The sequence below is a fragment of the Aotus nancymaae genome, unplaced genomic scaffold, assembly GCF_030222135.1.
Source record: "Aotus nancymaae isolate 86718 unplaced genomic scaffold, 86718_ANA_hifiasm-v0.15.2.pri h1tg000003l, whole genome shotgun sequence".
NCBI classification, from domain to species: Eukaryota; Metazoa; Chordata; class Mammalia; order Primates; family Aotidae; genus Aotus; species Aotus nancymaae.
In genome coordinates this window covers 6,062,311-6,084,963 of record NW_026988414.1, presented here as the reverse complement: position 1 = coordinate 6,084,963, position 22,653 = coordinate 6,062,311, and the positions used below count along the sequence as shown (strand labels likewise).

At 46.2% G+C, this 22,653-nt stretch overlaps 1 protein-coding gene across 3 annotated transcripts in view; it reads left to right on the top strand.

Annotated features, from left to right (window-relative positions):
• The window catches only part of PBX3 (PBX homeobox 3), a 234,301-nt gene extending 230,489 nt beyond the window's left edge, over positions 1–3,812 (top strand). For all 3 annotated transcript variants that reach the window (XM_012458132.2, XM_012458133.3, XM_012458131.3), the window contains one exon: positions 2,274–3,812. In XM_012458132.2, the coding sequence (XP_012313555.1) occupies positions 2,274–2,366 (93 nt within the window). In that variant the 3' untranslated portion in view covers positions 2,367–3,812. The remainder of the gene's footprint in view (positions 1–2,273) is intronic.
• The last annotated feature ends 18,841 nt before the right edge of the window (positions 3,813–22,653 follow it).

The following is a 22,653-nucleotide window of genomic DNA, read 5'->3' as shown; positions in this document are numbered from 1 at the left end:
ATATTTGACAATTTTAATTATGGAGGAAATAATTTGAACTTTGTAATCACTCCACTACAACTTTACCTTTCCTCCCACTGACATGGATGGAAAGTGGCAAAACACACAGCTCTGGAAATGGGGGGAAAGGGGCAGGGATCAGGTCATCGTGGTGGTGCCACGGGGTGTGATGGATGGAGTCTGGGTTTCCAGACTTAGGAAGGAAATTAACTGCCCAGCTCATGGTAGTAGACTCAGGAGGAAAATGGGCAAAATTCTCCCTTTTTAGGGCCTTGGCTTGCTATGAGAGTAAATATTAATGATTTAAAAAGTGATTGAGGATGTTCAATTGTAAAGGGAAAAAAGGACCATTAAATACTCAAATCTTTTACATTTGAAATGTCAAATCTTTCTTTTTGGGCTTATAAATAACTCATAATAACCCACAACAAACCATATAAAAAGCCTTTTAGTTGCATTTCTCCTTTTTCATTTAAGTGTTTTGAAATGCTTCAGAGAATGTGCGATATCCTTATCAACATGATAAAATATGAAACTGTGATTGCCTGCAGCATTTTACAGACATGAATTCCATCTTCACTGATGAGGCTTGATAAGGCGCTGTTGTATAATACAGTGCATAATCTCAAGCCACCAGAGTAAGGATTAATTTATTTTGAAAAAAAAGAATGCTTGCTGACAACCTCTCCTCCAGCTGCCACGCTGGGTAAAAATATTGTACATTTGTTGTTTATAAATTTGGATAAAAGAGGACTGATGTTTACTTCAGATGGAATATCTTCAGACTTGTATCTGTGTGAGAGTTTTTCTTTTCCTAAGTAGATTTTCATACCTGAAGGGGGAAACAGCTTACCTTTTAGATAAAGCAGAGGATTTCTGAGAGTCTACCGAACACACATGGGCATGCTGTTAGCCAACCTGGCACAACAGGCTTTAAAACAATACCACTATAGCTTTTTTTTTTTTTTTAAATATTGTTTCCTTTTGTTTTTCCTAACCTGAATTTGATATACCTCAAGCTTGGCAAGTCCTCTTCCCTTTGGCTCTCATCATCTCTGTGGGATTGTTAGGTTTTTCCCTCCCTTTCCCTGGGTCATAGAGAACTCTGCAGTGAATCAGAAGACAGGGAGTTCTCCAGGAACCGTGATCACAGGAGAAGAAACAATGGCTGGCACATACTCATCTCGGAGCTGTATCCAGGCTGAGCAGGGAGTCTAGACAGAGTTCTCAGCAGCCTGACGGCCCAGGCCTGAAAGAGGGCATTTTGGATGGACTCGTAGAAGAAGTTGCAAATAGATGTGAAGGAGGCAGGGGCACCTTATGACCCACCTTGACATTGGTGTGGGAGTTCCGGGTCTGGGGCAGCATGGAGGCAGAGGTTGGTTGGTGCTGCAGGCTCAGGGTGTCAGCCAGCTCACCCTCGCCTCTTCTCCAGAAAGGCCTGCCCCGTCACTTCCACTCAGTGTTCCCCAACTCACGAGGCCAGCATCTCCCTCTTCTTGACTGACATAAAAATATGTAGCGACAAGCTGTCTGCTACAGCAGAAATCTGATCAGACATTGATTTCAGCAATTGCCACTATAGGCCAAGACATAAGGCAAATTTGTTTCTGAGTATGGTTATTGCTGCTGCAGGTCTGAGGCAGGAAGGGCCAGCAGCATGTGGAAGGTGGGAGCAACATCCCAAATAGGAGCCTCAGCCACAGATAATTGGAATACAGATTTGAACAGTGTGTGCTCCTCCATGGCTCATGCATTTTCATTCTAGAAGATCCTACTTGGAGGGAAATTCTGGACTTCACTTTCCAAGGGTTATAGTAGCTAGCTGTCAGGCACGTATGGAAAAAGGGTGGGCAACGGCCTCTCTATGGAAATGATGATTAAGCCGGGGTGAAGTTTAGACTTCATGGAACCCAGGGTTTCACCAAGGCATTGCATTGAGCTTCTGCACTGCTCCCTTCTTAAGAGGTTTCTTTTTGAGTCACTTTAGTTTTACCAGCAGATCAAAGGCCGAGCTTGGTGCCACTGTGGGCCTAGCTGAAGCCCTTCTTCGGCATGTTGATTTATTGCCAAGTCTTTACTTGATGAGATGGGTTTGTTTTACATGCATTTAATCCCACTTTAACACATGCTGCCAACTCCTGCCACAGTGAGTTTAGAAAATACATTTTGCTAATGCATTTCTGCTCTCATGTTGTCATCCGGGTGTTTTAAATTGGAGAGTAGAATTAATATGTAGACGTGCACCCATTGAACTGTGTTTCTCCTTTCAGGCTAATGGAGGCTGGCAGGACGCAACAACTCCATCTTCTGTGACTTCTCCTACAGAAGGCCCAGGAAGTGTGCACTCGGATACCTCTAACTAATCTCTGGCCACACTTTTCCCTGAGCTGACATGCCTTGATAAGTGCATTCAGAGCAATAGGAGGAAAAGGAAAGCGTTTTTGTAGCCCACCATCTACAGCTTTACTGTAAAATCTTGTCTTAGAGAACTTGGTAAATCTGTTTTTTAAGGAATCATAATCATTTGTATTTATACTTAAAAACACACAATGTTAAAAAAAAAAAAGCACTTTATCCAATTAGGCCAAGATTTAACATTGTTGACAGTCCTGTAGCTATTTTATCATAATTTATTATCAATATTTTACATTAATGGTTTCACAGTTGCCAATTACTTGGCCTTAAGGGTAAAAAGTACAATATACGCTAAACCTCAATCGTTAAAGCAGATGCAAAAATTCACCTCACCTAAATTGAACTTCTTGCATATTTCCATTCCTGACTCGGATTGTCTTTCTTTCATATCACTAATGGAGCTGGAATGAAGAGCTGTTTGGCTCTCTCTGTTAACGATGGTTGTGTTTAAGAGTCTTCTTGCCACGTTTGTGTTCAGATCTCTTATGTTATAATTAGATATCAGAGACTGGTAGCATCGTTTCTCTCTCTGAAAGCACCAGTGCCCAGAGTCTGCTCGGTAATAAAATTATGGATCCAGATGGTTCTGAGAGATGAAGATACTTGCTGCTGATACAGGTGAAAACGAGATCGATCCATCTGGGGTTTTACGGTGTGTACTGGGTGCTGCACAGACTTGTCAAGGTTTGCTACGTTCTCTGGGCATCCGCAGAAGGCCCTGCTCTCTGGCGTGTTGTATATAGTGTAGCAAAAGAGTATTTATACATCCCACCAATCAAAACACAGCTTTATTACCTCATGCGAACTCATACAAACCAATAGAATTTCAACATGTTCTGTAGCTTAGAGTGCTCACTTACTACCTCTGAACAATACTCACGCTGTAGTTTGTCTCTTTCTTATCTTTTTGCATCTTGTAATTAACTCTTTGTTTCCCTTCATAAAATGTAATGTACATTGTAATCTTTTAAAAGAAAAATCAGGGTTGCGTTTGCAACTTTTAAAAAACTGAGAGTGGAAACATTGGGTCTTAATTCAACACAGGATCAGAAAAACTGTTGTAAATACTGAGAAACATTTTGAATGTTCTTCATCTTATTACTAATCCATGCAAAAAAAAAAAAGCGACTAATTGTGATGCATTAAGATTTCAGTATTCAGTACTGTATATTTCACCCTGTGTAATGGGGCCCCCTCTCCTTTCTCTCTTTTTGTATTGTATGCGATTCTGAAACTGATTGAGTCATGAAAATAATTTGTGGCGGTGATTCTAATGTATTAAAAACGTTTCGTGTTCCTTTCTAACTGGATTACACCCTGGATTGAAAAAGTCTTCCTCGTGGTAGTTATATGTAGTTTCAAACATGAATAAACTTTTTGCTTTCATGATTAAATGTTGATGCAGTTTCTTACTTCACTATTTGAGCCAGACAAGTGCAGGCAGAGGAGAAAGTGCACCCAGCACCGGAGCTGGGAGTGTAACTGGCTGCCTGTCGGAGACCACTCTGAGATGACAGTGAGGCTGGGAGGGAAGGAACAGCTGCTGTGGAGTGTGCAGGCGCCGTGCCACCTACTGGACCGTCGTCAGGAGTTCTCACTCGATCCTGATGTGCTCAGTAACACCACAGGGAAAACTTTATCCCCATTTTCATAGATTAGGAAACTGAAGCTCAGGAAACTTAAGTGAATACCACAAGGTCACAGACAGACCTAGGACAGCAAGGGGTCACACCTTGAACCCAGGCCTCTGCCCTCAGCTCACATGCCTGACCTAACGATGCCTTTGGCACTTATTAGATGGATTTTCTTTTCCTTTTGGAGATGGGGGTTTACTCTGTCGCCCAGTCTAGAATGTAGTGGTATGAATGTGGCTCACTGCAGCCTAAAGCTCCTGGGCACAAACAATCCTGCTTCAGCCTCCTGAGTGGCTAGTACCACAGGTGTGCACAACCATGCCTGGCTAATTTTTCTTTTTTGTAGAGACGGGGCTTGCTGTGTTGCCTAGGCTGGTCTCAAACTCCTGGCCTCAAGCAGTCCTCCTACCTTGGCCTCCCAAAGCTCTGGGATTACAGGTGTGAGCCACTGCACCTGATTGAAAATATTTTTTTAAATTCACTTTCCTTTGTTTTTTAGAGATGGATTCTGACTGTGTTGTCCAGGCTGGTCTCGAATTTCTGGGCTCGAGCAATCCTCCTGCCTTAGCTTCCCAAAGTGTTGGGATTACCGGTGTGAGCCACTGCGTCTGGCACACATTCGCTTCTTCACCTTTAACTTCTTTAACTACAGTTAAAGACGAACAAAAGTTTGGAAACAATGAGCATCAGATGCTGTTGAAAACACAGAATCCCTGCAGTATCCAACATACCTGTTTAAACTCTGAATTCCTAATCTTGCAAGGCCAATTAAAAATCTTTTAACATTTTATTTTCTTCAAATTGTTAGAAACTCCGTATGTTTACATATACATCTGTCTCTAATACCTAAATCTTTATAATAAAAGAGGTCAGTGGCAGGTAATTGGCCTGTTTACTATATCTCAAGGAAACTGACTCACAGGAAATCAGATTAATGTTAATTAGTTGCAGCAAATTGTCTATGATAAATACAACTGTTTGACTCTTTCAGTTGGTAGAGCCAGGCAAAACAAGGTCTGGGGCCACCATTCCCATTCATCTCCAGGCAGTTACACTGTGAGGGTAAACTTTATAAAATAGATTGCCCTCCAAAGCCATCCTCCCTCACTTGGTGCTCAGCCTGCCTGTAGGAATTGCTCCCATGGCTAAACAGTTTTTTGCATGATTCAATTAGCTTGTGGGTCAACTTTTCTCATCTTTGTAAATAAAACAATCCATGCTATGCGGTTTGGCAAAAATATACTGTGGGGATATAATACATATGCACACCCAAATTCATCTTTAACATGCCAAAGCAGACACTTCGGCAGAACTGCCTTGTGTTTCACCTTGGACCAGTGTGTGGAGAGAAGCACACAGCAGGGCTTACAGGAGATTCCACGTTGACTAGCAAGCCCTGAGGGAATTATGGGCGTCTCCTTTATCCTAGGGAGGCTGAAATGAAAGTCGCAGTGCTTCTCCTATGTGCTGTGTTAGGAAGCACGTGCACGCTTTCTCTCTTCACTCCTCACCACCTCTCTGGGAGGTTAGAAGCATCCTCCTTCATAGGTGAGGAAACTGGGCCACCATGCAGACCCTCTGGCCCAGCCTCTGGTGCCCCTTGGGGTTTGTAAAGCTCTCTGGACATGGGGACTGTGTCATGTCTGGAGACATAAGAACCCCTGTTCTTATGTCTCACTCCAAATTGGGTGAAATTAGTCGTTGATTTTAATAGATTTCCACCAGGTACATTTTCTGCGTCAAGCAATGGGTTAGAGGCTAGACTCAGAGGTGAGTGAAACCAGACCTCCCCGGCCTAGCCCTTGCTCAAGAAGCCAACACTTAGAGCATTGGAAAGCCTGGTGGGCTTCTGAGCCCTGGGACTGGAGAAATGAGGGTCCCAAAACCCATTACAAGATCAAAGAGAACAGCAGGAAACTGCTGGAAATACGCAGTCACGGGTGAAGGGCCTGTCCACATACCGCTTGATGCACAAGAACATGTGTGCTTACTTGAGAGTACGAGTGTGTTCACAAGCATGTGGAGCCCATGGGCCTGCTGGGGACATGGGGATGGGTATCAGGCTTCCACTAGGAGTGCACAAGTGGTGCGGAGGACCAGGTGGCCTTGAAAACCAGGTTTGGACTTTTCTGTAACCTACAAACTGAACAATGTCCTTGTGCCATTCCCTGGGCAGAAGTGGGGGTGGGAGGGGACGGCTTTCTAGGGAAGTGAAGAAGTACTGTCAGGCTGAGTCTCCCAGGTGGGGTGAAATGCGTGCTAGCGCCTGGAGAAAGGAGGGCCCCCCCACCCGGCACTTCCCACATAGTGTCTCATTTAATGCCTGTGGAGCCCTACCAGGGGTGCTATTCTCTTATTTCCCATGGGGACTGTGGGGCTTGAAGAAGTGACACCACCTGTCCAGAGCTAGGGCTTGCCCTGGGAAGTCCCCATGTGCCACATTTGGCAGCCACTAGTGTCAGGCTCTGGTGAACTTGGGCCATCAGGCCTGCAGTATGAGGTCCCGTCTGGGGCGAGGTGACCAGGGAAATCACCCCTGCTTGCGGCTCTCCCGTCCATGCCTCAGTTCACTGGGCCACCTGAATATGGGGGTCCCGTGAGGGGTGTGTGTGTGTGTGTGTGTGTGTGTGTGTGTGTGTGTGGCATGCGTCACAGACTCTGTGTGTGGTGCTATCTGTGTCCATAGATCATGGGGTTGGAGGTGAGGAACAGGAAGACCTCCTTTTCTCCACCTAGGCTGGACTGGGCCTGGCAGCACTAATGGGGTCAAACAGAGCACCTCCCTGGGAGGGCAGCTGTCACAGTGAAGGTTCTGGAGCCCAGCAGCATGGATTCGAATCCTAGCTCTGCCTCCTGACCACTGAAGTTCTAAGGGTAGGCCTGGGCATGTTCTCCACATGTACTTTATTATGGGCAGAATTCTGCCTGGGCTTGGGTGTGCCCCTGTGCCCCTGTGGGTGTATTCCCAACTCCCAGGCTCTGCCCTGCTCAGCTCTGGCTGCAGTCTCCTTAGCTTTCCTGGCCATGCAACCCACTCTGGGTTTGAACACCCCCAGGTTCTGGAGCCCAACATTTTTTTTTTTTTTTTTTTTTGAGACGAAGTTTCGCTCTTGTTACCCAGCCAGGCTGGAGTGCAATGGCACGATCTCGGCTCACTGCAACCGCCGCCTCCTGGGTTCAAGCAAGTCTCCTGCCTTAGCCTCCTGAGTAGCTGGGACTACAGGCATGCACCACCATACCCAGCTAATTTTTGTATTTTTAGTAGAGGCGGGGTTTCACCATGTTGACCAGGATGGTCTTGATCTCCTGACCTCGTGATCCACCTGCCTCGGCCTCCCAAAGTGTTTTTTTTTTTTTTGAGAGTCTGGCTCTTGTCTTCCAGGCTGAAGTGCAGTGGCACAATCTCAGCAGCTCACTGCAACCTCTGTCTCCTAGGTTCAAGTGACTCTCCAGCCTTAGCCTCCTGAGTATCTGGGATTACAGGTGCTTGCCACCACACATGGTTAATTTTTTAGTGTTTTTAGTAGAGACAGGGTTTCACCATGTTGGCCAGGCTGGTCTCGAACCCCTGACCTCAGGCAATCCAACCTGCTTGACCTTCCAAAGTGCTAGGATTACAAGCGTGAGCCACCACACCCAGCCCAGAGGTGGATTTGAATCCTGGCTTCACCTCCTACCAACTGTGTAATCTTGGGCAAGAGACTTAAGGAAGGAGCCTGTGTCCTTGCTCCCTGTTCTCGGAACATCCTTTTGTACCCTCTCCCCCGGTGATTGCCTGTCCTTCAAGGCCAAGCCCAGATCCCTGTGCCCTCTGGCAGAGCCCAGCCCTGCCAATCCCCTTGTGCAGCAGTTCTTATCCCTACTGGACATCCCAGCAAAGGCCCTACAGGATCGGGAAAGTGAGGAGCTGGGGGGATGGGGAGGAAGCAGGGGGCACGGGGAAGGGTGTGCCAGGGAAGCTAGAGAGGCAGGAGGCAGGAGATGCTGGCTCTGTAGCTGGTCCCAGACTCTCTCTTGAAATGCCCATGGTGACCTCCCACGGAAGGTGTAATTATCATCTCCATTTCACAGACGAGGAGACTGGAGCCACTTGGCCAAATATGCAGAGCCAGAATGTCAGTCTGAAGCCTAAATTCATGTTCTTGTTCTTTTTTTTTTTTTTTTTGAGATGGAATTTTTTTTGTTGCTGCTCTACCTCCCGGGTTCAAGGGATTCTCCTGCCTCAGCCTCCTGAGTAGCTGGGATTACAGGCTATGCCACCACGTCTGGCTAATTTTTTTTTTGTATTTTTAGTAGAGACAGGATTTCATCATGTTGACCAGGCTGGTCTTAAACTCCTGACCTCAGATGATCCACCTACCTCAGCCTCCAAAAGTGCTGGGATTACAGGCGTGAGCCACAGCGCCTGGTCAGCTCGCATTCTTATTCCTTTGTGCCTTACTGTCTTGTCAGTGTCTCTCTCATCACGCTGGGTCTGCAGGCTCACTATGAGCCTTAGGTGAGGGCAGAGTGGAGAAGGGGAAGAATGCCAGTCTCCCCCCAACACCCCATCAGAGCCATTGTCACCTCTCCCCAGCAGCTGAAGATCCCAGAGATACCCTCAGGAAGGCTGCTGTGTCCACAGATGCTTCTGGCCAATGAGAGGCCTGCAACTGGTCCCTGCTGAGTCTGGCGACCTAGCCATGGACAACCAGCACGACCACTACCAGCCCGATGACTTGTCTGTGGCAGACTCAGCCATGTGCAGGGGGCCCGCTTCCATCTGGGCCCCACCAAATGTACTGCCAGGAGCCACACTTCATGGCCAAGTGGGTACAGCCCCATCACTGAGACCGAGAACAGATGCCAGGGCAGTGTGGCCTCACAGCTAGGAAGCACCGTGGCTTAGTGCTCGTGAATATGGGCTCTCGAGTGAAACTAGCCAGGGTTGAATCCAGGCTCTGCCTCCTACCAGCTGTGTGTCCTTGGGCGAATCATGTAACCTCCCTGTGCCTCAGTCTCCTTCTCTGTCAAGCACCTGCCTCCTGGCATCGCAGGGTAGATCGCACAAGTTGGTCCAGATGGAGCCCTTAGAACAGTGCTCTGCAAATAGTATGGTTGAGGCTAGCTGCTCTTATTCCAGCTTGCGCCGATGCCACGTGGCTCTCGCAAGTCCCAGGTCACCCACTGGGGATAAAACCCAGGTCTTGGTGGATGCATCTTCCCCCAGGTAGCGGGAAGAACCTAAGTGCAGAATCAGGCCAAGTTCTGCCACTCACCCACCGTGGGCGACCTTGGCCATGGCATTCCTCTCTGCAGCCTCAGTTTTCTCATCTGTAAAATGAGGACTTTGTTCTCACCTAGCTCGTAGGACTGTTGTCAAGATTGAGTGAGCGGCCACATGGAATGACGCCCAGCTCGGAATAGGGTGAGTTTTCTCATTGTTGTTATCGCTACACACTGTGCCCCAGGTCGGAAGGGGATGCCCCGTCTCCAGCCCCTCTGGCTGGCATGATTAATTCTGGCCAGTCGCAGGGTTGCCAGGGCGTGTCAACGGCTGAGTGAGGGTCCTGGGGGTGGCGTGGCTTCTTCAGCCCACCCACTCTGGCCTGCCACCCCAGCCCTCAAGCCTGGCCTGAGGCCGAGGCCTCACCTCTCACCGCCATCTCAGGAGATAATAAAAGGCTGAGTCTTTTTTCTTGGTAAAATTTCAGCAGAAAGTGTACGCATCATTAAATATGGAAATCCAGAATTTTATTAGCAATCTGCTAGATCTGAACCGACGCCAATTAAACAAAAAAGATATCATTTATAAAAAGGCAGAGTTCAACTTGTATTAAATATGAAATGCAATTTTCTCCTGGTTTTGATTTATTACTGGTGGTCCATTGTTCAAAGAAGCATGTTATATTTCAATAGAGAAATATTGTTTATTCATTAATATTTTAAAACGGGCTCATTGCTGTGCATGGCTCTCACCGAATGAAACTTATGATTTAAAACATGAATTAATAAACACATTTGAAAGTGTTAGACGAGATCACAACCTCTCATTTTTCATTTTCCTGGGAGCATATTAAATTTTTATAATTCTGCATCTACAGTTTTTTCCTTTAAATAAAGATGCAGATTCCGAATTACTCTGCTAATTTCAGGTAACCAGGAGCGAAAAGCAATATCGTAGGGACCAGTGTGAGAATCACAGAATCCCCAAGAAGATGCTCAGGTTTATTTTTGTAATATTCATAAATCAAAATAAATGAGCTTTGTGCAGGAGGCAGCGTTCGTGCGGGTGAGTTGCCGGCTAGAGTGGGCTTCTGCATCGGGGCTGTCTCTGTGTGCAGGTGGGTTGGATGCACTGATGCTCACATGCACACTTGTGTGTGTGCTCCTGAGTGGGCGTCTGCAGAAACACACGTGCATCACCCTAGCTGCTTCAGTGTGTGCAATCTGAATACATCTCAGTTTTTTGGTTCAATGTTCAAGCATTATTTATTGAGCACCTACTATGTGCCAAACTGTGCTGGTTACTGAGGATGAGTGGGTGACAGCAGGATCTCCTTGCCCTTCTCCCACACAGCTGCTGGAGCCACCTCTCCATCAGGACCTTGGGGGCTCTTGAGTTCCCCACAGTCCCTTGAAACACCTTAAATGACGCCTTCTATCCGGTGAGCTCTTGGGAAATAATTGTTGATGAGCGGATAGACTGGAAGCATAAGAAAGAGAGAGATCTTTATGGGCTGGAGGTGAAGAAGAGCTTCCGCAAACATGAGTTGAATTAGACCAGGAGAAGAAAGGCACAGCCAAAGCTGGGCATGGCCCTCACGTCTGTAATCCCAACACTTTGGGAGGGCGAGGCAGGAGGATCTCTTGAGCCAGGAGTTTGAGACCAGCCTGAGTAACGTGGTAAAACCCCATGTTTCCAAAAAATACAAAAATTCACCAGGCATAATGGTGCACACCTGTAGTCCCAGCTACTCAGGAGGCTGAGGTGGGAGGATGGCTTGAACCTGGGAGGTCAGGACTGAGGTGAGCAAAAAAGGCTGTAGGAAATGGAGTCAGGAGGGAGGGGTGTGTCCTGAGGACAGGAAGGAACTTCCATCTGTGGAGTACCCTTCACACGGACAGCTCACACCCTGCCCAGCCGCTGCTGATCCCAAATTACTGCAGCCTCCCGAACTCGTATGAAACCTGTGCCACCATGAACCCATTTTACAGTGGAGGCAGCAGAGGCCTGAGAGGGAAAAGATTTGCAAGCAAGGTCTCAGAGTTCGTAAGAAGCTTGCCTTTGGGTCTAGGTCTGGAGTCCACACTTTCTCTAAACAGGCCAGGCCCAGAAAGACAATTTGCAAAATAGGCCAGTGGGGTTGTGTTGTCCCAAGGTGTGTGGGGAAGAAGGGGTCTGGGGGAGTCTTAAGGAAAGGGACTTGGACATGGCCCTGGGGGAAGTAGAAGCCCAGGAAAGTCACCAGCACCCCCACAAGAATATTGCTGCCCTGTTCCTCCTTACACACACACACACACGCAAGTCTTTCTCTAGAGTGGAATTGCTGGCCTTGAGTATGCACCCCTCTTGAACCTTAATAAGGAACACCAAATTGTTTTCCAAAGTGGTTGTACCAGTTTAAACTTCTGCAGGAGAACCCGCACAGCCTGGGGTTGGGGACGCTGGAGGAGAGACAAATGTCGACATACTTGTCAACATTTGGCATTTTCAATTTTCTTCCCAGCTGGTAGTTAGATAATATATCAATGTGATCGTAATTTGAATTTTTATGATTATTAAAGAGGTTGAGCATCTTTTCACATGTTTATTCATTATTTGCATTTTCTCTTCTGTTAAGTGCATGTCGGAGCCATTTACCCATTTTTTCTTACATTGTTTGTCTTTTTCTTATTGATTGTAAAAATTTATTTATTTGTTTGTTAATTTTTTTTGAGACAGAATTTTGATCTGTCGCCCAGGCTGGAGCACACTGGTGTGATCTCGGCTCACTGCAACCTCTGCTTCCTGGGTGCAAGCGATTGTGATGCCTCAGTCTCCTGAGTAGATGGGATTACAGGCATGTGCCACCACGCCCAGCTAATTTTTGTATTTTTAGTAGAGATGAGTTTTTTGCCATGTTGGCCAGGCTCATGTCAAACTCCTGGCTTCAAGTGATCTGCCCACCTTGGCCTTTCAAAGTGCTGGGATTACAGGTGTTGAGCCACTGTGCCTGGCCAATGTGTAGGATATTTTAATGAATAGTAGAGTACTTAATTTTAAAGAAAGCAATTTTGGCCGGGCATGGTGGCTCATGACTGTAGTCCCAGCACTTAGGGAGGCAAAGGTGGGTGGATTGCCTGAAGTCAGGAGTTTGAGAACCGCCTGGCCAACATGGTAAAAGCCCAGCTCTACTTAAATGCAAAAATTAGCCAGGCATGGTGGCAGGCGCTTGTAATCCCAGCTACTCGGAAGGCTGAGGCAGGAGAATCACTTGAACCCAGGAGGCAGAGGTTGCAGTAAGCCAAGACCACATTAATTCATTCCAGCCTGGGGGCAACAGAGCAAGACTCTGTCTCAAAACAACAAAACAAAACCAAAAAAAACCAAGATAAAATAAAATAAACAATTTTTTAAAAATTGCTTTGTGGTTACTCCTTTTTGCATATGGTTTGAGGAAGGGATCTGATTGTTTCACACAATTCATTGGAAGGTTCATCTTTTCCCCACTGGTCTGCAGTAGCATCTCCATCATGCATCAAGTGTCTCAATGTGTTGATCTGCTCCTGGGCTGTCCTGGCTGTTGAACCGTGTGTCTATTTCTGAGCCAGTGTAGTAACACTGGCTTCACTCCCAGAGTTTTATAATTAGTCTTGATATCTGGTAGAGCAAGCTCTCTCGCTTTGTTCTTCAAGAATATGTTGGCCATTCTTAGCCCTTTGCATTTCTGTCTAAATTTTAGAATCAGCTTGTCAAATCTCATTTTTAAAAATCTGTTGGAATTTTAATTGAGATCACATTGAATAAATAGATGAAGTGAGGGAAATTGACATCTTTAAAATATTAAGTCTTTTAATCTATGAACAGGATATCTATCTTCATTTATTTATATCTTTTAAAATGTCTTACAATAAAATTTTATAATTTTCTCCATAAAAATCCTCAGGCTCCTTACTCCCTGGTACCAGGCCCCTCCATATTAAAACTCCAAATTTCTCTTTGTCTAAACTTTCTCTATTTGGGCCATGTCAAGGGGCTTGGCCTTTCAACATGGAGTCCCATCCAAAGTGTGGCACCTCCCTCTGAGAAGCAAGCTTCTCTCTCTTGGACTGTGAAGTCAGACAGCCCTCCCTTTCTGCTTCCCTGCTCCCTGTCTCCTTCCTCCCTCCGTTCCTTCCTTCTTCCCTCCCTCGCTCTCCTTCCTCCCCTTCTTTCCTTCCTTCCTCTCTCCCTTCCTTCCTCCCTCTCTCCCTCCTTCCCTTCCCTCCCCTCCCTTCCTTTCTTTTTTTTTTTGTTATTAATTAATAAACTTGATTTTTTCACAGCAGTACTGAGTGGAAAGTACAGAGATTTTCTACACAGCCCTGTCTGCCCCTCCCCTCAACAACCTCCACAATTATCCACATCCCCCACCACAGAGGTACTTTCATTACAATCAGTGAAACTACATCGACAAATCAGTATTATCCAAAATCCGGAGTTTACATTAGGGTTTGCTTTGGTGGTCTACATTCTATGAATTTTGACAAATGTATAATGACACGTAACCAGCATTGTAGTATCACACAGAATGGTTTTAATGCCCCAAAAATCCTCTGCAGTCTGCCATTTAGCTCTCCCTCCCCCAACCCCTGCCAACCACTGAGGCTTTTATTGTCTCCATAGCTTTGTCTTTTTTAGAATTGATATAGTTGGACTCAGATAGTATGTAGCCTTTTCAGACTGGCTCCTTTCACTTAGTGACATGCATGTTAGTTTTCTCCATGTCTTTTCATGGCTTGCTGGCACATTCCTTTTTAGTGTTGAGTAATCTTCCATTGTCTGGGTGTGTTGCAGTTTATTTACTCACCTACTGAAGGATGTCTTGGTAGCTTCCAAGTTTTGGCAGTTATAAACAAAGCTACTATACACATTTGTGTGAGATTTTTGTGTGGACATAAGTTTTCAGTTCGTGTACGTAAATATCAAAGAGTGTAATTGCTGGATTGTATGGTAAGAATATGTTAGTTTTGTAAAAAAACTGCCAAACTGTCTTCCAAAGTAACGGTAGCATTTTGCATTCCCTCCAACAATGAATTTGAGTTCCTGTTGCTCCACATCCTCTCCAGCATTTGGCGTTGTCAGTGTTTGGGATTTCAGGTGTGTTGTGGTATCACGTTGTTTTAATTTTCAATTCTCTAGTGACATATGATGTTCTTTTCATTTGCTAATTTGCCACCTGTACATCTTCTTTACTAAAGCGTCCAACTTTTTTGCCATTGTTTTTTTGAGACAGAGTCTCACTCTGTCATCCAGGCTGGAGTACAGTGGCCCAGTCTTGGCTCACTGTCACCTCTGCCTCATAGGCTCAAGTGATCCTCCCACCTCAGCCTCCTGAGTAGCTTGGGACTACAGACATGCATCACCATGCCTGGCCAATTGTTGTATTTTTTTGTACAGATAATGTTTCACCATTTTAGCCAGGCTTGTCTCAAATTCCTGAGTTCAAGGGATACACCTCCCTCAGCCTCCCAAAGTGCTGGGATTACAGGAAGTGAGCCACCATGCCCAGCCTTGCCCATTTTAAAATTGGGTTGTTTGGATTGTTTTTGATGAGTTTTAATTCATTGTATATTCTGGATAACAGTCCTTTCTCAGATGTGTCTTTTGCAAATATTTTCTCTGAGTCTATGGCTTGTCTTCTTATTTTCTTGACATTGTCTTTTGGAGACCAGAAGTTTTAAATTTTAATAAAGTCCAGCTTATCAGTTCTCTATTTCATGAATTGTGCCTTTGGTGTTGAATCTGAAAATTCATCACTATAATCAAGGTCATCTAGGTTTTCTCTTATTTATTTCTAGGAGTTTAATAAGTTTTGTACCATATACTTTATGGAGTCTATAATCCATTTTGAGTTAGTTTTTGTGAAGGATGTTAGCTTTGTGCCTACATCTTATTTTTGTACGTGGATGACCAGTTATTCCAGCACTGTTCTTGAAAAGACTATCTTTGTTTCATAGCCTTAGCTCTTCTGTCAAAGATCAGCTTACTATGCTTATGTGGGTCTGTTTCTGGGCTCTCTATTCTGTTCCACTGATCTATTTTTCCATTCTTTCACCAGTACCACACTATCTTAATTACTGTGGCTTTACAGTAGGCCTTGAAGTTGGGTAGTGTCAGTCCTCTGACTTTGTTCTTCTCCTTCAATATGAGCCAATATTCTGGGTCTTTTACCTTTCCATTTAGAATCAATTTGTCTATGTCTATAAAATAACTTGCTGGGATTTTGACTAGGTTGTGTTGAATCTATAAATCAAGTTGGGAAGAACTGGCATCTAGACAATATTGGCTCTTCCTATTCATAAGCATTAACTATCCCTCCATTTATTTTGCTCTTCTTTGTTATTCTTTGACAGAGTTTTTTAGCTTTCCTTACATAGATAGCTCTTGTACATATTTTGTTTTATTTATACCTAAGTATTTTTGAGTGCTAATGTAAATGGTAATGTGGTTTTTATTTTACATTCCACTTGTTCATTGCCAATATATAGCAAAACAATTGGCTTCTAAATATTAACCTTGTATACTGTAGCCTGGCCATAATCACTTATTAGTTCCTTTAGTTGTTTTTATTCACTCAGATTTTCTACCTAGATAATTACGTTATCTTCGAAGACAGTTTTATTTCTTCCTTCCCAATCTCAATGTGCTTTATTTCCTTTTCTTATCTTATTGCATTAGCTAGAATCTTCAGTACAATATTAAAAAACAATGGTGAGAGAAGATATCATTGTTTTGTTTCTGATCTTAGTTGGGGAGCTTCTAGCTTCTCATCACTAAGTATGATGTTAGTTGTAGGTTTTTTGTAGATATTCTTTATCAAACTGATGATGCTCTCCTCGATTTCTGTTTACTGAGAGGCGTTTTGTTTTGTCTTAATCGTAAATGGGTGTTGGACTTTGTCAGATGCTTTTTCTGCATCTACTGAGGTGATCACATGATTTTTCTTTAGTCTGTTGATGTAATAGATTACAGTAATTGATTTTCAAATGTAGAACCAGCATTGCACACCTGGGAAAATTCCCACTTGGTGGTAGTGCATAATTATTTTTGTACATTGTTGGTTCCAACTTTCTAATATTTTTTGAAGATTTTTGCATCTACATTCATGAGAAATATTTTTCTGTAGTTTTCTTTTCTTGTAATGCCTTTGGTTTTGATATTAGGATAATACTGGCCTCATAGAATAAGTTAGAATTTAGCTACTGTACTTCTTTCTTCTGAAAAAGATTTTGGAGAATTGGCATAATTTCCTTCTTTTTTTTTTTTTTTTTTTTTGAGACGGAGTTTCGCTCATTACCCAGGCTGGAGTGCAATGGCGCGATCTCGGCTCACCGCAACCTCCGCCTCCTGGGTTCAGGCAATTCTCCTGCCTCAGCCTCCTGAGTAGCTGGGATTACAGGCACGCACCACCGTGCCCAGCTACTTTTATGTATTTTTAGTAGAGACGGGGTTTCACCATGTTGACCAGGATGGTCTCGATCTCTTGACCTCGTGATCCACCCGCCTCGGCCTCCCAAAGTGTTGCATAATTTCCTTCTTAAATGTTTGGTAGCATTTCCCATCTGCTTTCTGTTTTGGAAGGTTATTAATTGATGATTCAATTTCCTTAATAGATATAGACCTATGCTGATTGACTATTCCTTCTTGTGTGAATTTTGGCAGATTTTATTTTTCAAGAAATTGGTTCATTTCATCTAGGTTATCAAATTTGTGTGGATAGATTTGTTCATAGTATTTCTCTGTTCTTTTAGTGTCCATGGGATCTATAGTGATGTTTTCTTTCCGTTTCCCTTTTTATTAGCAATTTGTGTCTTCTCTCCTTATTTCTTAGCCTTTCTAGAGGTTTTTTGATTTTTCTTTTTTTTGAGATGGAGTCTCACTCTGTCACCCAGGCTGGAGTGTGGTGGCGTGATCTCTGCTCACTGCGATCTCTGCTCACTGCAACCTTTGCTTCCCAGGCTCAAGTGATTCTCCTGCCTCAGCCTCCTGAGTAGCTGGGACTACAGGTATGTGCCACCACACCCAGCTAATTTTTGTATTTCTAATAGGGATGGAGTTTCACCACTTTGGCAAAGCTGGTCTCGAACTCCAGCCATCAACTAATCCACCTGAGACCAGTGCACTTTGGGAGGCCAAGGCCGGCAGATTATGAGACATTTCTCCCATCAACAACTGGGGTCTTGGCACAGCACAGTGGCTCACATTGGTAATCCCAGCACTTTGAGAGGTCAAGGTGGGTAGACCAGCCTAGCCAACATGGTGAAACCCCGTCTCTACTAAAAAGACAAAAATTAGCCAGGTGTGATGGTGGGCATCTGTAATCCCAGCTACTCAGGAGGCAGAGGCAGGAGAATTGCTTGAACCCAGGAGGCAGAGGTTGCAGTGAGCTGAGATCGTGCCACTGCACTCCAGCCTGGGTGACAGAGCAATATTCAAAAAAAAAAAAAAAAAAAGAAGAAGAAGAAGAAGAAGAAGAAGAAGAAGAAGAAAATAATGTGTAGGACTCCATGGGTGTCTGCTGCAGGTAAGTTGTGATTCTCTGAGTCTGCCCTGTCTGTCTCTTTAATTTTGGAGCAGCTGTTTGTTTTGTGACCTCACTTCTCTGACAAATCTAAGAAGAGTTGTTGATTTTTCAGTTTGTTCAGCACTTTACTTGTTGTGAGGATGGAGTGACGACTTCTATGCTTCTTACATGCCAGACCAGAAACAAGAAGTCCCTCCTAACTTTCTTACCTTCCATTATACATACACAATCATCTATATCACACACACACATACACATATATATGTCACTATTTATACATTCTGTTTTCAACCTCTTTTTTTTTTTTTTTTAAGAAATACATCCTGAATGTCTTTTCATGTTTCTTTTTTCTTTGAGATGGAGTCTCACTTGGTCATCCAGGCTGGAGTGCAGTGACGTGATCTTGGCTCACTGCAACCTCCATCTCCCTGGTTCAAGCAATTCCCTACCTTAGCCACCCAAGTACCTGGAATTACAGGCAAACGCCACCATACCCAGCTAAATTTTTCACCATTTGGCCAGACTGGTCTCGAACTCCTGACCTCAGGCAATCCACTCACCCTCAGCCTCCTAAAGTGCTAGGATTACAGGCATGAACCACCGTGCCCAGCCCTCTTTCCGTGTTTCTACCCGGACACTTACTACAGTCTTTAGTATTGGCTTTGTGGTGCTCTGTGGTAGAGATGTGTCCTCATGTCACTAATCTCCCACTGGTGGACAATTATGTTGACAACTTATTGCTCCGACCCACAGTACTTCATAAATATCTTGAACATCAATCACTGAGGACACGTCTGAAAATTTCTAAAAGACAAATTTGTAGAAATGGAGTTGCTCAGTCAGGGAGTGATATGGTTGGGCTGTGTTCCCTCCCAAATCTCACCTCGAATTGTCCCCAGAATCCCCACATGTCAAGGGAGAAACTCAGTGGGAGGTGACTGAATCATGGAGGCAGTTTCCCTCATGCTGTTTTCATCATAGTGAGTGAGTTCTCACGAGACCTGACGGTTTTACAAGTGTTTGACAATTCCTCCTTCACATACACTCTCTCCTGCTGTCTTGTGAAGAAGGTGCTTGCTTCCCTTTCACTGTCTGCTACAACTGTAAGTTTCCTAAGGCTTTCTCAGCCATGTGGAACTGTGAGCCAATTAAACCTCTTTCCTTTATAAATTAGCCAGTCTTTGGCAGTTCTTTATAGCAGTATAAGAATGGACTAATACAGGGGGTATATGCATTAAAATTTTTGAGAAACCCAAATCTCCCCTAAAAGGCTCTTCCAGTCTGTACTGTGTCTCTTTGGGGCAGCCTGGGTGTTCAGCACAGCAGAGTTTGGGTGGAGGCAGAGCTGTTAGAGCTGTGAGACCCACATTGTCCTCATGTGCTCAGTTCAGAGCACTTCTTCATCACTGGAGCACATTTGGCCCAAATTACCAAACATCTTTCGCTGGGTCTTTCTTGGCCTCAATCTGAGCTGGATGAGAATATCTCTCTTGACGCTGATTTGCAGGAAACCTCTGGGAAATTTTCTATGATGATAATAAGAAGAGAAATAGCAACCACTAGTGACCCCATGATGATTTCTTGTGACCAGGTCCTGGGGTAAGCCCTTGTTGAATATCATCTTCTTCAGATTTAGTTGCCCTATTTTACAAATGAGAAAACCATGCTCAGAGAGGGGAGCTTCTTGCCTAAGTGCCCACAGCCATGATCAGTCCTGCTGTGCCGGCTCCAGGCTGGTGAGCTTGGCCACACACCATCAATCTCTGAGCTTCAGTTATGGCAGGGGTTGAGGATGCTGAACCTGCCCTCCTCACAGGGGGACGAGGATCAAGGGAGTCAGGTCTTTGGAACTCTAAGATGTGTGTGAATGTGTCCAGGGTCAGTGGCATGGACTGGTCTGAGGCAAGTGTTCGAGCTCAGCCTGGAGTTTCCTGGCTACCCCTATAATAATGCTCAGAGTGGGTGGTCCAGGGCTCAGAAAACACTGCCTGTGTAAAGGGAGAACTCTATTGCAAGCTTGTGGGATCCGTCCCAGGAATCCAGGCTGCCCCTGACACCACCGCAGTCTGAGACAGCTGTGCCAAGTCAGGTGACAGTGGTGGTGAATTAATGGGAGGCGCTTGGCCTCTGGAGTCCAGCCTCCACCACAGTAATCTGGGCACATGTCCTCTCTCTGAGCCTCAGCTTCCCTATCTGCAAAATGGGTTCATCCCTGCCAAGGCTGCATGAGGATTGAACAAGGTCTTGCTTACACATCACCTTATATACAGTAGGTGCTTATTAATGAGCACTACTGATTCAGGGTGTCTGGGGCATCTAAGCCAGGCACCTCCTTCGGGGAAGCACTTCCGGGAGCTGTTTTATCCATGTTTATTGCCCAAATGAACGGATGAGCCCACTGCTGTTCGAGAGGCCACAGGCTGCCCGCAGCCCCCAGGCCCCACCACACTGAACAGGCTTCTCCCCTCCCCGACCGCATCCGCCTGGTCCCCTGGCGTCTGCTCAACTCAAAACAGTTGCTTAATTTGAGCATTACAGGAAAATGAGAGTTTCAAAGCACTCGGCGATGTGTAAGGATTCATAAGGACTCCCACAATATTGCCTCCTGGCCCCTGGTGGCCACCGAAGCGGCGCAGATGTCTGGCACCCTGACAACGCCTGGCCCCCGCCACTGCGAGGAGTGAGCCTCAGGAGGTCGTCACCAGGCCCGTGAGCACACTACGTTACGTGTCGTGTGCACATCCCTGCATGCACCGTGACTCCTGCGTGTTTCTGAGCTGTGTCCTGTGGGCCTGTGACACGACGTTCCACTGGTATGAATGTGAGGGGGTGGCCCGGCGCCTGCCAAGTGTCTTGTCTGTGTGTGGCCGTGTTACGTGGTGCGTGTGTCTTTTACAAGGCATGTCGAAGGCAGCTTAGGGCATGTTGCTGTCCTAGGAGCAGGAAGAAAGTAACATTCACTCACTTCCTTGCTGTTTGCTGAACACCTACCATGCGCCAGGGGCTTATTTACCATCACCATCACCACCATCGCCACCACAACCACCACAACCACCATCATCACAGTCGCCCTCCTCACCACCATTACCGCCCTCACCCTCCTTATCTTTATTGCCACCGGCCGCAGTAGCATCGCTATCAGCATCCTCACCATCTCCACCATCATCGTCACCACTGTTTTTTCAGGCCCCTGGTTCGCCATCTGTCTCTCATTGTGGCTCTCCCATCACAGTGTAATAAATACTCCCTTGCCCATGTGAACACCTTTTCAAACCCGATTCTTAAGTCTCAGTTCTCCGGGTTGTCGTCCATCTCTGCACTCAGCCCTGAAACCTCTCCACCACTGAGACCACACCTCCCTCCTCTGCCTGGCCTCTGACCCCCCTCCTCCTCTGCCGTGAGGGTTGAGGACAGCGAGGAGCAGACCAGCTACCTTTCTACCCCAAGCCTTTCCAGGCATCCTAGGCCTTTTCTTTTCTTTTTTTTTTTTTTGAGATGGAGTTTCACTCTTATTACCCAGGCTGGAGTGCAATGGCGCGATCTCGGCTCACCGCAACCTCCGCCTCCCGGGTTCAGGCAATTCTCCTGCCTTAGCCTCCTGAGTAGCTGGGATTACAGGCACACACCACCATGCCCAGCTAATTTTTTTTTTTTTTCTATATTTTTAGTAGAGACGGGGTTTCGCCATGTTGACCAGGATGGTCTCGATCTCTTGACCTCGTGATCCGCCCGCCTCGGCCTCCCAAAGTGCTGGGATTACAGACTTGAGCCACCGCGCCCGGCCCTCCTAGGCCTTTTCTATCATGCGTCTCCAGATTGTTTTAGCCTCTGCTCACTGGTCATTGCTAAGGCCACCTGCGCACTTCCAGTCGTTTGCTGCAGTGGCGCCCTGGCTTCCAGGTCCCAGGCCTGTCCTGGTTTTCTGTTGCTGCCGAAAGACATCCTGCCTCCCACGGCGCCCCTGCTCCATCTTCCACCTGCCACGCTGCCCTGCAGGTCTCCGGGCCTGGATGGCTCCTGCCGTCTGTGTTCTCCGTGCCTGGCTGGTGGGGGCCAAGGAGGCTGCACCCACCTCTGGTGGGTGTCTGAGCCCCGAGCATGGTGCCTGGAGCCAGAGCTGTCCCTGGGCTCCTCTTCTGCCCAGCTGTGTGACCTCAGGCCGGACATGGGCCCCTCTGAGCCTCCGCTTCCTTATCTGTGAAGTGGGAATAATGATGTCACCCCTACAGGTGTATTGGGAGGTTACGTGAGTTTGTGGATGGGAAAAGCCTGGAATTTAGGGGGCAGGCCACCAAGGCTGGTTCACTCATTCATGAGTGCATTCATTCAGTCACGAGAGCCCATCCATACCAGGCACTGGGCAGGGGCTGGGGAACCCGGCAGGCCTGGCCCCTCCCTGTGGCCAGCCTCCCCTCCCCCACCCCAAGGCCCCGCTGCGCACCCCTGGGTCAGCCCTACCTGTCCCCCTTGTCCACAGAGGCTATGTCCCTTTCTCCCTCTCTCTGTCTTTCCACCCTCTGCCTCGGACTCCCTGCCTTGCCGCCATCCCTGGTCCCTTGCCGGGCACCAGGGAAAAAATCGGAGTCTTCACGCCCTGCCTCCCTGCACTGGTTGAAAACTCGCCTCCCTGCCTCTGAACGCTATAGATGGGTGGTTCCTATTTTCCCTTTGAAATGCGGATTGAGAAAAAAAAAGTGTGGCCAGTCCACGTTTTCCTCTGCAGAGCATCACTGACCCTGAGTCAGTGGCTGGGGAGTGACCAGGAGGCGAGTTTGCTGCCAGGTGACTTCCAGACTGAACTCCTGCCCTCAGAGAGAGGTGGGAGTGGGGCGCTGGGCAGGAAGAGGGTATGG